Here is a 13,904-nt window from a genome sequence, read left to right as displayed (position 1 = left end):
AGAAGATCTCTACCGGAAAAGCTTCTTCTGAAAGAAGCCTGCAGTCTAGACATAGCCAGGGACACTTAGCTATCTGAGGAGAAGCAAAAGACTCCAGTGACACTAGCTCAGAGCAGGAGAGGAAAGGAGATCCCTGGGGAGCTAAGGTAAGCAGGGATCTTCTAGACAAACTCATCCAGGAAAGTCACTATGAGGCTCCCTCCATTACTTCTTCTGCCACTTGTCAAGCAGCAGCTGATTATCTTTCACTGTATGTTCAGCATAACCTCTGCTTATTCCAAATTAAACAGCATTAGGATCCTTGTTGGAGAATTTTTGCAGTCTTACACGACTAACCTGCACCAGGACAAATGGGAGAAGCCAGTTCTAACAGCTTTAAATATTACCTCATGGTTTTAGGAAAGACTACCAAGAAATTCTTCTTCCTCAACTTTAATTTTGGTTTTCTTACTCCCTCCGTTGCTTGTGGCACTTTCTTAGAAAACTGGGAAACAACATTTACAATGCTGGTATTTAGAAAAATTGTCTGAATTTGCAAATACAAACAAGCCCCTACTAAGGCCCTGATTCAGGAAAGCACTTAAGTACGTGCTTTGCATCCGAGTACTCTAGACTTCAATGGGCTTTAAAGCACATATTTGCACTTAAGCACATATTTAAGTGCTATCCTGAATATGGCCCTCATCCTTAATACCAGCTTTGTTCAATGAAGCTAGTGAGGTGTCACTGTCATTTTTTATTACCTGTGTATAAAACTTGCCATCCACAAATTGCAAGAAGTTGACTCATATATTTGAGCTGGAGATGCCTGCAAACCCAGTTCTGAACTGAGATTCTTATTCATGTTAAATGGAAATTGAATATACGAATGGCTTAGGCTGCTTTGAAAGTCTCAGACCTTGGTGGAATTCATCCAAGAGGTCACAGTGGTACAGAGCCACACAATCTTTCCTTGACTTCTATTGCTCTCTAAAATTTTTAATTGGTCTTCGCTGTGTTATTACCATGCCCTTGGTGCCTATCTGAGTTTCAGCAGGGAAATAGGTAACACTTAAAAAACAATGTTCTCCTCCATAGAGAGGATAAAATGGGTATAGCATATATGGTACATCATGGTAACTCACTAGTATTCAGAACTCTGCAGCTTAATTATGATGCAACTAAGAGTACTGATATAACTGACAAGTTATTTGAAGATTTGCTGACATGTTTTGGCACAGGGATTGACCTACACAGCCCTAAAAGTACATGGACCACAGCAGCAAGGACCTAGGAAGTCTGATGTTAAATTACTATGAGAAGGAGCAGTTATGTAGAGCCGTGTTTCTCAACCTTTTTTTATAAAGTACCCCTTTAAAAAAATTATAAGTACCCCCTTTTTTAAAAAACAATTTAAGTACCCCCAGCACCTACATGTTTCAGACACACACAATTTTTTTTTTTACCATTGCAACACATTTGTTTAAACAACTTAATCGTAGCCGGGCAAGCAATGAATTTTTGGGTGTAAAAAGTACAAAAATAATAAAGTGCTGAAATACTTAAAACAAAAATTCAGCTTCCTCCAAATTTCAGTTGTGTTGACGTACCCCTTAGACTTCTCTCGAGTGCCCCTGAGGGTACTTGTACCACTGGTTGAGAAACACTGATGTAAAGGTTTTGCTTTTTTTCACCATGGCTCCTGGTAAGGATTTCTTCCCTGCTGTTGAGTTTCCAGCACTCATTCAGGCTAGATAAAGGAGAGTGGTTCGGGCTCATCTTGTATAGCAGCAGGAAAAAGGCAAAGGAATATATTTTAATGGGATAATGTCTTGCCTTTCCCTGAATCATATATAAAGGTCTTTGAGTGGCAGAGAAGCTAAATGTTGATAAATGTATCAATGAATCTACTCTGGAAGACTTGGAAACATATAGACTTTCAAAATATTAGATGGCAATCTACAGCGTATAGAAAAGGAAAGACTGGAAGCATAAAAGTCAAAGAGACATTTTAAAATTCCAACTGTTAATGTGGATAGTTTATTTGACAGCTTCCCTAGAGCCAGTGGATGTCTTGAAATGAAGATTTCACATTGTTTTTTGAATATTTCTTTCCATCAAGGTATTTCTTAGATCTGTGTGGGAACCACTGTTCCCTCTCATTTTTTCTATCCAGGTGTGGAATATTTTTTTGTGTGCACCAAGTTGTGTGCAGATGTTCACCAACAGTAGAAACACATGTTGCTGGCTGGGGCACTCAGCTATTCAGCTGTGTGCATCTGAAACTCTCCAGGATGGCCACCCAAATGTTTGTCTTACAGGGCACACAGGTGGGACCTGGAATTCCTATTCCACAGAAAAATGTACCCTTCCAAAAGATTTTTTATTCCAAACATGATTGAAAAAGTTCATATATGCACAATTTTTCGTGCAATGGAAGTTTTAAAAAAATCCTAGAACTGAATGGAAGTTTTCAACATGTCTGCCTGGGCAGCTGGAGATCTAGAGCTTTGAGTGGGCAAGTCGGCTAAGGAGCTGCTGGGTAGCCTAATAGGTGGGTAGTGGCCAGTCCAGGGAGCCAGATATGCTGGCAGGAAACTGGGCAGGCAGACTCTGTATCAGCTGAATTGACACATCCCCATGGAAAATTTTGGTTCCTTCGAATCAGTATTTTTCAGATGCCGTATTTCTCCATCAGAAAAAGTTGCATTTAAACCACCAGTGGGCAATAACTGGCGTGCAAACCAGACACAGTTCACCAGGGCTAGCCCCATGGTGGGCTGCCACTGCTGTATTTACTTGCGCTCCCATAGGTATGGCTGCTTGCAGCTCCCGTTGGCTGAGAATCACCACTCCCAGCCAATGGGAGCTGTGGGCAGCAGTGTCCTGATCCACTCTGCTTCCCACAGCTCCTATTGGCTGGGAATGGTGATCCAGGGCCAATGGGAGCTACAATCACCCATACTTGTGGAGGCACAGATAAATAAAGTGGCAGGGGCCTGTAGGGCTAACCTTGGTGAACTGCCGCCCACACACATACACACACACTTATTGTCACCTCTGAGATCTACATTGCTGATCACCATGCAATGGGCACCTACTCTTAGTTTGCACTTCTGAGTAAACAGAAATCAAATGTCTCTTGACAAATAAAATTAAAAATACAGATGCAAGCCGTGGGATCACACAGAAAGGCCAGACTCCTCCACACCCTCCAGACAATACAGTATAAAATTAGACCAACCTATTCTTTTATCCAAAGTACATCAGTGCTGCTGGAGAGCAACAGCATATTCTGCTATCAAAGGTTAGAGACATTACAGTGCCATTTTGACTATGTAGACAGGCACATCTGATACAAAAATACCATCCTTATTGAAGACCTGTAACTTGCACATTAAATTACTATTTTTACCTCTTGTGACTATTTTTAAAGGCCAGCTTATGAGAATTCATCATTCATTTAATATTGTGCTTTTCATCTTCAAAGAGATTTTAGATATCTACTCAGCTCTCACTGCTGCTTGTGAGATTCTGCCTCCCCTCCCCACTCTTTGAGCGATACTCATGGGGAAGACAAGCAGAAAGGGCTAATATCTTCTCAAATATCAAGGAGGATCCAACAGAAACTGGGACTGTAACCCACATCGTCTCCGGTCCTGTGCTCTAGCTATGAAAACACCCTTCTCTTATCATATAGAAGAAGCACACCTCACCTGGACACTACAGAGGTGACTGCACCTGAGTCAATAGCAAGACTGAAAACAAAAGAGACCAAATGTGACGTGCCCTTGGGAACAGTAATGGAAAAATAGATATTCCTGACTCCCACCCACATGCCTAAACTAAGCCTGTTCCTTAGAAAGGATGAATAACTTTTCACCAAACTCTACCGTTGCTGTACAGCTTAATATTCGGAGGGATCTAAGATAGATTATTACTGAATCACACTGAGTTTTCCTTTAGAGAGACATCAAGATAAAATTACCTGTCTTAAAATGAATGCCACTACATCAGTTGATTCCCAGTAGCTGGCATGGAAGAGATGTGGCAGGGCCACTGTTGGGAATGCTGTTAGAACATCTGGGCAGTACAAGGCATAATCTATTCGCTTTGTTCCCCACCATTTGGCAGTAACTGCAAAACAACAAACAAGCAATATGGCACCATGTTTCTGACAGATACCCTGTTAGTAATCTGAGGCGACTTGTTTAAAAAGATTCTCTCAGGCTGCTCAGACCCAAAATTTAGGTTCCTGTAAAAGACATTACAAAGCCTAACACTAATCATTATGCTTTCATTAATCAAAAACAGTCTAGTATTTGGTTTCAAGCAGTTACTCAACTGTTTCCAGCGCAAATTGTACCCTTGGTTGAACACTGATTAGGCCAGGGAGAATCTCTACAGCTCTCAGCATTGTGGGGCCTTGATTCTAACGGCGGTCTTTTGCATGCTGCCATCATAGAAATGAAGATAAATTACAGTGCCTGAAGACCATACACAATGAAAATCACTAGCTTAATGTTGTCACTTTTATATTAAGAATTCCCTCACATACAGTTCTTAAAGGGTTAATCTGTGAATAATACATGTTCTCAAAAAGGGTTAATCAATCAGTTAGGGTATGTCTACACTAGCCCCCTAGTTCGAACTAGGGAGGACTAATGTAGGCATTTGAAGTTGAAAATCAAGCCCGGGATATAAGTCTACACGCGGCAGGGACCTGGTAGTTCGAATTAAAGCCCTAGTTCACACTATCTGTTATCCTGGAATGAGGTTTAACAGGTAATTCAAACTAGGGCTTTAATTTGAACTAGCGGGTCCCTGCCATGTGTAGACGCGGGTAGTTAGTCCGGACTTGTAAATTTCAAAAATGGCGACCGGCCGGGAAGATGCAAATCAAGCGTGGGATATTTAAATCCTGGGCTTGATTTGCAACTTCAAATGCCTACATTAGCCTCCCTAGTTCGAACTAGGGGGCTAGTGTAGACATACCCTTATAGATTAGTATTGCTCATCAGGCCAATGCGGTGCTGATAAATATCAATAGCACTTCTTCTGATTTGCTTATCATCACCTATAACACATACTACTGTTACGAGTTGGGCCAAACTTTGTTATGGGTTGAGCAAAAATCCCTTTGAGATTGATAGGTGTGAACTCAATGTTCAATTAATATAACTTTAAGCCAACCCCCCCCCCCCCAAGATAAAAGGTGTATGTGAACCCACCCACAAGCTTTTGACTCTGTATTATTTTGGGTGGAGTAGGGGGAAGAAGAGAGATCACAAAAACTGAGGTCAGCCAAGAATAGACTAAGACTGTGTCTACACTAGAGACTTGTATCAGTACAACTGTGTTGTTCATTGAGTGAAAAATCCAACCTACATGAGCCATGTAGTGAAACCGACCTAACCCCATCCATGAGAAAAGCTCTCCCACTGGCATAGGACTTGTGACAGGATAGATCACAGAAGTGCTCCTCTGAAGGGAGGCGGTTAGCCCAACTCTATACCTTTTCTAGAGAAGACTAGAGTACCTGGCCCAGGACAGGGTACAGGGGAGCCCCACAGAGCAAGAAGGTGGGCATCGGTGGCATGTACAGCAAACCAGGGGACAACTCCAAGGGGACTTCTGTGATTGTATCTTCACTAAAGTGCTAAAGTGGGCAGCGGCTGTAGTATTGTATATGAAGACAAACCCGCACAGAGGGGGGGGGGGAGGAGGTGGAAGCCTGTAGGAGCAGCTGAAAGCACAAAGTCTGACTCGAAGACAGTTGGTGAAGGCAGAAAAGAGAGCTCTTGGTGCTTTGAACCATTTCCTGCCATTTGATTCCTTCTGCGTTCAAAGACATGGGAAGTGTGTACAGTCTTTGCAAATAAATAACCTAATTCTATCCCCATGAAACCCCACAGTTTGACTAATTGCTGGGTTAAAAAAATTCAACAACATTCATGACCAGAACATGCTTATAACACCTATTAAAATTTACTCCTTATAAATGGCATATAAAATACCCTTAATAAAAAGCATGACCTTAATTTAAAGACTTTACCTGAACAAAATGCAAAGAAAACCACTCCCAAAAACAAATACCCCCCCTCAACGTTATAAATTGGGAAAATGAACCTGGATTAGTTAACTTTCCAACTGCTTAGACCCCTTCAAAGCAATTCCAGTATTTTGGGAAAGGGCCAATTTCCTTTTCAAAATAAACCTCCTGAAGCAGCTGGAAGGATTGACACTGTATCACAAATAAACACGGCGAAGCCCCACTCACTACTGGAGATGTTTGTGGATGGCAAGCTCTCTGTCGACCCTGAGGTTTCACTGTTCATGCTGACCAAGCTTGTCCTCCTTGTCTTTCCTTGTGCTTGGCTCAGTGTGTCTAGAGATTCTGGAGTCTCTGGAGAGGAGGGTGGGATCCTGGAGCTGGTCTCAAGAAGCAGGGCGCTCTGGCTGTGGAGCGTGTCCGCTGCATGTTTTAAAAAAGAAAAGCAAAAGGAAGAAGAGCCTTGTTTGTAACAATTTCATTGAAGTCAGTGGGCTCTGGGCCCTTTCGATTGGCACTAGAGCCCTGCATAACATAGTCCAGGCAATGCTGAGAGCTGGCTGCCCTGAGACTGTCCTGGGACCCGCCCCTTCACCCGTGGCCTGGAGCCAAGCCTTCAGTCTGTTGCCAGCCCTGGGCATTTGCCTGTGTAACCCAAAGACACTGAGAAGGGCAAGTGAAGTCGGCTCTAAAAGGCTTTTAGCTCGTGCAGTAGAGGCACATAGTTTTAGCCCCTAACTATGCCAAGTTCAGTCCCACCTGCTGACAACCCGGGTCCATCGGCTTTACACCTGAAGAAAGACTACGGGTGAGGTTCTTTCAAGAGCGAGCCAGCATAAGCAAAGGAGCCTATATGAATGAGGCTACCAGCTCCCACTGAAAACCAACGAGAATTAGCTGCCTTAGGCCTCAATTGTCAAAAGTGACTAATGATCTTGGAGGCTTCCATTTTAGTGACCAATTACATTTGAAACGGGCCTGATTTTCAGACAGTGGGTGCTTAGCTCTTAGATAAACTGGCTCCTCTAAGGCAGGTAGTTCTCAACCTTTTTCTTTCTGAGCTCCCCCAATGCTATAACAATTCCAAGGCCCACCTGTGCCACAACAACTGTTTTTCAGTAGATTAAAAGCCGGGGCCAGCGTAAAGAAGGTAGCAAGCACGGCTAGTGCCCCAGACTCCAGGGGTACATCTAGATCACATCCTTTTTCATAAAAGGGATGCAAATTAGACGTATCGCAATTGCTAATAAAGCATTTAAATCTCCCCCGCTTCATTATCATAAAAATGGCTGTCGCTTTTTTTTGGCTCGGAGCTTTGCCGGAAAAAAGCGCCAATCTAGACGCAGATCTTTTGGAAAATAAAGCCTTTTCCGAAAGATCCCTTATCCCTCTTAAAATAAGGAATAAGGGATCTTTCGGAAAAGGCCTTATTTTCCGAAAGATCCGCGTCTAGACTGGCGCTTTTTTCCGGCAAAGCTCCGAGCCGAAAAAAAGCGGCAGCCATTTTTATGCTAATGAAGCGGGGGAGATTTAAATCCCTGCTTCATTAGTAATTGCTATACGTCTAATTTGCATTCCGCATCCCCAGTCAGAGCCCTCACACCTTCCTGCACTCAGCTCCCTCCCACACTCTGAAACCCCTAATTAAAATAGCCCCAGAAAGCGAATCTGCCCCTTGTCATATGGTGCATAGGTCTAACGCTGGCCCATTCCACAGGGGTAAATTTCATTCTGTTGGATGTGGCACATCGTTAATCCAACAGTTTAAGTGCTGTATGCCATTAAGGCCAGATCTACACAAGGAAGCAATGTCAAATTAAGGTACCCAACTCCAGCAACCTGAATAGCATAACTGGAGTCGACATTCCTTAATTCGCATTACCACAGCATCTCCAGAAGAAACTCTCCCATTGACTCCCCTTACTTTTCTCACTTCATTGGAGTACCACAGTCAATGGGTACACAATCAGCAGTCAAATTAGTGGGTCTTTACTAGACCTGTTAAATCAATCCCTGCGAGATCAATCCCCATACCACTGATCTCCCAGTTAGGGTGTGTCTAGACTACAGGGTTTTGTCGACAAAAGTGGACTTTTGTCGACAAAACTATACCTGCGTCCATACTGCCTTTGAGTTATGTCGACATAACGTCAACAAAACTCAGCAGTTTTGTCGACGTATGTAACCCTCATTCTACGAGGAATAACGCCTTTTATCGACAGAGTTCTGTTGATAGAAGGCATTAGTGAATCTACACTGTCCTTTGCGTTCACACTGTTATGTCGACAAAGCGGCTTGCTTTGTCAACAGAACTGGATGTAGTCTAGATGCTGTATGTCGACATAAGTTTTGTCGACAGATTCTGTCAACAAAACTTATGTCGACGTAAGCCTGTAGTCTAGACATACCCTTAGTGTAGACAAGGCCTTAGACAATGGTACATTATTTGTATTGCTACACATGATTCCCTGTAGTTCAGAAAGTAGTAACATTCTCACACTCGGTGAATTTGGAGTGTTTTCCTCCTCCTGTGTTTTCCACTCCAATTTTAGTTTTAAAATTTATTAAATCACAAAAATGCCTTTTTTCCAATGGAAAAAATGAAATCCTTGTTATTAAATTAAAGGAATTCTGAGGTCATTCACTGACTGTGAAAGGTTCATATGAACATCTTTCTTTGAGAGTGAATTTTCTGACTTATCTCATACGCTCCAACTTACTGCATTACCATCCATTACCTTTGCCCAACATACTGCCTGCTCTTCCACTAAAAAATAAATTATTGCAAATAAAAGGAAGTGTGACAGAAGTAAACAGATTTAAGGAATCCGCTCTGGATGCGATAAAAGATCATGACCAAGTGGTTTTACTGCTGACCTATTCTAACTGAGAAAAAAAGTTACATTTGCAGCTAATACAATAATAGCAAAATGTCTGAGACCAGAATTGTTACCTTAAAATAAAACAGGTTTATTTTTACATATCTCATTGCTCTTCTTGATTGCTGCAGAGTGCACATGTTAATAGTCCCAGTTGGGAAGCTAAATACAAAGTTGCCAAAATTGGGGAAGTCTATTAAACATCTGCTTCCCTAACTTTTCCATTTCTGCGCCCACAGACAAGTTTTTGCACAAATTGTTACAGGGCTAATTACAGCGCAATAGGACTCCTTTGAAAATGATGACATATGTTCTATTGAAGTCAATGGGAGTTTTATTGTTGAGTTCATTTGGGCAAGGATTTCACCCTCATTTTACCTAGGCAGTACAAATACGTGGAGAAGTAGGAGACTGACATTATTCCTGTGATGTTGCTTTCTTTATTCCCCTGATACTATCAAACCAAGTCTGTAATGGTTTGACAGTGATGCTTTGGAGACTGCTAGCATGTCTTGTTATCTACAGAATTCTTGCTTCTTTGTGACTCATATAAAAGGACTGGCCGACTACCAATGGACAGCATAACTGGGCATAGTTAAATGTGGATTTATTTGAATGTATATTTATTTTATACAATAGATCAACTTTCTTCCCATCTCCCCCACACATGAACAAATAATGTAAATGAAATTAAACAAATTCTGATGATATGCATCTCCCCCATCCTTCATATGCTGAGTGTCCCTTTAGATTGCAAGCTGCTTGGAATGGATACCATGTAGGCAGTGCTTAATATTGTAGGCATGACCAGAATGTGAGTGAGTGCTCACAGTCACGCTTTAAATTAAGGATACATTTATAAGTAGCTTATAAAGACAAAATTTATTCAAACATCTGCTAATCATGTGTTAAGGATAGATAGGGTCAACAGTTCAATAGGTTGCTCATCACAATGGCTTATCACCTTGGACAGCACCCTGTAGTGATGTGCTTGTAACCATCTATAACACTACCTATGTACATGACATTATCAGCCACTTACAAATATGTCATTAATATCAAGTGTGACCAATAACACATTGGCTAAAGTGGCTTATCCACCCTAAATACACAGTTGAAGGGCAGGAAGTTACAATAACAGCGACAGAGTGTTAAAGCACAACTGGTAACCAGATGGATGGGAATGTATGATAAGAGAGGAATGCTAATCAAGAGCAGACAAGTGGGCAGAACATTCCATGTTTTTCACTGAACATCACAAAGCCCTAATATATTGGCAAGAGCAGAAAATGGGACCCAGTTCAGAGAGTAGAGCAATGAAAGCAGAATGGTCTATTGCAGTGGATCTTAACCTCCTTAACATCGTGGATGGCATGGGCAACTCTCCATGTATTATGTGGGCTGCATCCACATAATATATATACTACCACTATGGCCCTGAGGTGGACATATGGACCAGAGCTCTGTGCTGGTTGGTTGCAACTGATCCATGGGCTGTGGGTTGAGAACCACTGGGTCTACTGCAAAGGGAACTTAACAGACATTCAGGACAACTGAGTTCTGTTCCTGTCTCTGACTTGTTATGTGTGCTTGGGCAAGTTATTGTTTTCCCCACTTGGACCTGTCAATTTAGATTCTTTTATCACATGTGGAGTGTTTAGCATGGTGGGGCCCTGATCCCATTAAGGTCATAGAAATAACATAACACGCTGGGTTTGCCTTCCCACATCCAGGTGTCAGCAGCTTCCTTTGTATTGAACTGCACAACTATTTCACCACACCACATTCACACAGAGAGGAATGCGATGGAGCTTGCCCACATAGTCATGATAAGCCCCAGTTTTTAGGGGCATAATTAAAATCTCCCTCTAAAAAATACATCTGAAGCTTAAACTATCTGCACATTATTGGAACTGTTAAAACTTGACAGCATTAACAGGGAAATAAAAACAGCATAACGGGTTATCCGTGAACACACATTGAAACCGTCTAAAGGAGTCTGAACATCTCAACCAGAAAAGACAGCACTAGAACTCTGTCTCAGTTGAGCCTGGCAAAGCAGTGAGGGTATGTCTACACTACAAAGTTAGTTCGAACTAACATCCGTTAGTTCGAACTAACTTTCATAGGCGCTACACTAGCGCTCCGTTAGTTCGAATTTAATTCGAACTAACGAAGCACTTAGTTCAAACTAGGTAATCCTCATTCCACGAGGATTAAGCCTAGTTCGAACTTACTAGTTCGAATTAAGGGCTATGTAGCCCCTTAATTCGAACTAGTGGGAGGCTAGCCCTCCCCAGCTTTCCCTGGTGGCCACTCTGGCCAAAACCAGGGAAACTCATCTGCCCCCCTCCCGGCCCCGGACCCCTTAAAGGGGCACGGGCTGGCTACGGTGCCCATGCCAGGTGCAAGCCTGCCAGCACCCAGCTAGCAGACCCTGCACCTGGCACGGCTCGAGCCACCCACCCGATGCCCCCCAGCCCTTCTCCTCTTCCCGGGACCAGGCTGGTGGCTCCCGGGAGCTTGCCTGGGACCGCAAGAGGCGAGCACCTGCCTGGGCTAGTGTGGACATCGTGGACCTTGTCCACGACCTCCGCACTAGGCACAGGAAGGTGGCTGGCTAGGGCAGGAGAGCTGCCAGCCTGGCCACCCAGGAGCAGGTGTGCATGAAAATCAAGGGTGTCCAGTGAGACCCCTGACCCTGAGCCCTGAGCTTACAATAGCCGTACTGGGTCAGACCAAAGGTCCATCTAGCCCAGTAGCCTGTCTGCCAACAGCGGCCAACCCTAGGGACCCTGGAGGGGATGGACCGAAGACAGTGACCAAGCCATTTGTCTCGTGCCATCCCTCTCCAGCCTTCCACAAACCTTGGGCAGGGACACCACTCCTACCCCCTGGCTAATACCACTCCATGGACCCAACCTCCATGACTTGATCTCACGTCCCTTTCAACTCTGTTCTAGTTGTAGCCTTCACAGCCTCCTGCAGCAAGAAGTTCCACAGGTTGACTCTCTGCTTTGTGAAGAACAACTTTCTGTTATTAGTTTGAAGCCTGCTACCCATTCCTTTCTTTTGGTGTCCTCTAGTCCTTCTTTATGGGAACTAATGAAGAACTTTTCTGTATGCACCCTCTCCACCCAACTCCTGCTTTTAGAGACCTCTATCCTGTCCCCCCTCCGTCTCCTCTTTTCTAAGCTGAGAAGTCCCAGTCTCTTTAGCCTCTCTTCATATGGGACCTGTTCCCAACCCCTGATCATTGTAGTTGGCCTCCCCTCTCCCAGCCACTCTCTTCCCCTCTCCCACCTCCTTTTCCCAGTCTCCCCCAGTTTTGTTCAATAAAGACAGATTCCATTTTTGAACACAATTGTCCTTTATTTTGTACTTCAAGAAAAGGGGCTAGGGAAGGGTAAGTGGAAGGAGGTGAGGGAGGAATGGGGTACGCACCCCTGATGGGGAGGACTGGGCTGGCTCTGCGGGCTTTTGGGGTGGAACCTCTCCTGCAGCCCCCCAATTGCCACCTCTCCCCAAATGGCAGCCTGCGGCAAGTGCAGCCGGTCTGATGGCCGAGTGCTATGATGTGCCCAGTGTGGGTACTCCGGGCGCTCCAAACCAGGACTGCTTTGCAAGCGGGGCACCCCTGAGAACTGTCTGTCCGGGGTGGGGGTCGGGACCCTTTAAAGCGCAGCCCTCGGCTAGCCTGAGACAGCATCTCCACGCTCTAAGTCCTCCTCTGATGCCCTGCCGGCACTGTTTCCGGCCATCCTTAAGCTTGGTTCAGGGTCCACTCTGTGTGGACATGCTAGTTCAAATTAGCAAAACGCTAATTCGAACTAGTTTTTTAGTCTAGATCCGTTAATTTGAATTATCTTAGTTCGAATTAACTAATTCGAACTAAGTTAGTTCGAATTAACGTTGTAGTGTAGACGTACCCTTAGAGACTAGCACCAAATAATGGGAGATGTGGTTTGGAGAGAATATGCGGAATTTTGGTTTCCATGGGAACACGCAGTGTTTTGAGTATTCTCAAACCACAGTGAATATTGTCTCACAAAAGAATCGCGTTAAAGCAGAAAAGCAGGGCAATCTCTCTGTGGCTAAGGGGAGGTTAGAGAATAAAAAAAGACAAAAGAAGGGCTTTCTTGCTGCTTCTTCCCCAGTGAGCTATCCTGGTGAACCAGATATAAAGTATGACATCTAATGGAACGTCTCCATAAAAGGAGCTCACAAGAAAAGAACAAACATTATTTTATGCAGCATTCCTGTATTGGTTCCAGGACATTAGAGAAACAGGGTGGATCAGGCAGAATCTTTACCACTAAGGTCTTGTCTACACTGGCATGTTTTGTCACCAAAACCAGCTTTTTGGCAACAAAACAATGAGAGCATTTGCACTACAGTGCTACTTTTGTTGGAAAAAACATCTAATGCTGGTGACAAAAGACCTCCAGCCCCCCAAGAGACTTTTGTCTTTTCTCCTCCCTTTATTGGTGGCAAAGAGCCAGTGTGGAATCTGATGTTTGTTCTGTTGAGAGAACTGGCTTCCGCCAACATCCCAGAATGCCTGCCTGATGGCAGTACTCGGTGTTTTGTGATCTCTGCTGCCCTGCAGGCATGTGCCTCCCCCCCCCCCTTTAAAAACTCAGGGAAGTATCTGACAGCTGAGTGGGCTGCTTTCTTTGGGGAACAAACAAAGAATAAGTTAGAATGTTCCTGTTCTGCCCTGCTTGGCATACAGAGGCAGGCAGACTGCTGCTGCAAATAGAAGGCTGGAGAGACTGCTGTGCTGCTTTGGCATTCTTCAGAATAAAGAGTTCACAGAGCTACTCCTGATGTGGCTCCCCACAGCTGAGGCTGTGGGAGAACTCTAAGGGTATGTCTAGACTGCATCCCTCTGTCAGCAGAGGGATGCAGATTAGGCAGGTCGACATTGCAAATGAGGCAGGGATTTAAATATCCCATGGCTAATTTGCATAAAAATGGCCACCGCGTTTTGC

The 13,904-nt window shown here is 43.9% G+C and overlaps 1 protein-coding gene across 4 annotated transcripts in view; it reads right to left on the bottom strand.

Annotated features, from left to right (window-relative positions):
* Positions 1–13,904, bottom strand: part of PITPNM3 (PITPNM family member 3) — a 526,934-nt gene that overhangs the window by 37,395 nt on the left and 475,635 nt on the right. For all 4 annotated transcript variants that reach the window (XM_075904890.2, XM_075904888.2, XM_075904887.2 and 1 more), the window contains 2 exons: positions 6,260–6,454; positions 3,968–4,116 (listed from right to left, as the gene is read on the bottom strand). In XM_075904890.2, coding sequence (XP_075761005.1) covers positions 3,968–4,116; positions 6,260–6,454 — 344 coding nt within the window. The remainder of the gene's footprint in view (positions 1–3,967; positions 4,117–6,259; positions 6,455–13,904) is intronic.

Source organism: Pelodiscus sinensis, chromosome 21 (genome assembly GCF_052426305.1).
Source record: "Pelodiscus sinensis isolate ZL-2025 chromosome 21, ASM5242630v1, whole genome shotgun sequence".
In the NCBI taxonomy this organism is placed as follows: domain Eukaryota; kingdom Metazoa; phylum Chordata; order Testudines; family Trionychidae; genus Pelodiscus; species Pelodiscus sinensis.
The sequence above is the reverse complement of the archived record's forward strand: the minus strand, read 5'-3'. Positions and strand labels throughout refer to the sequence as shown.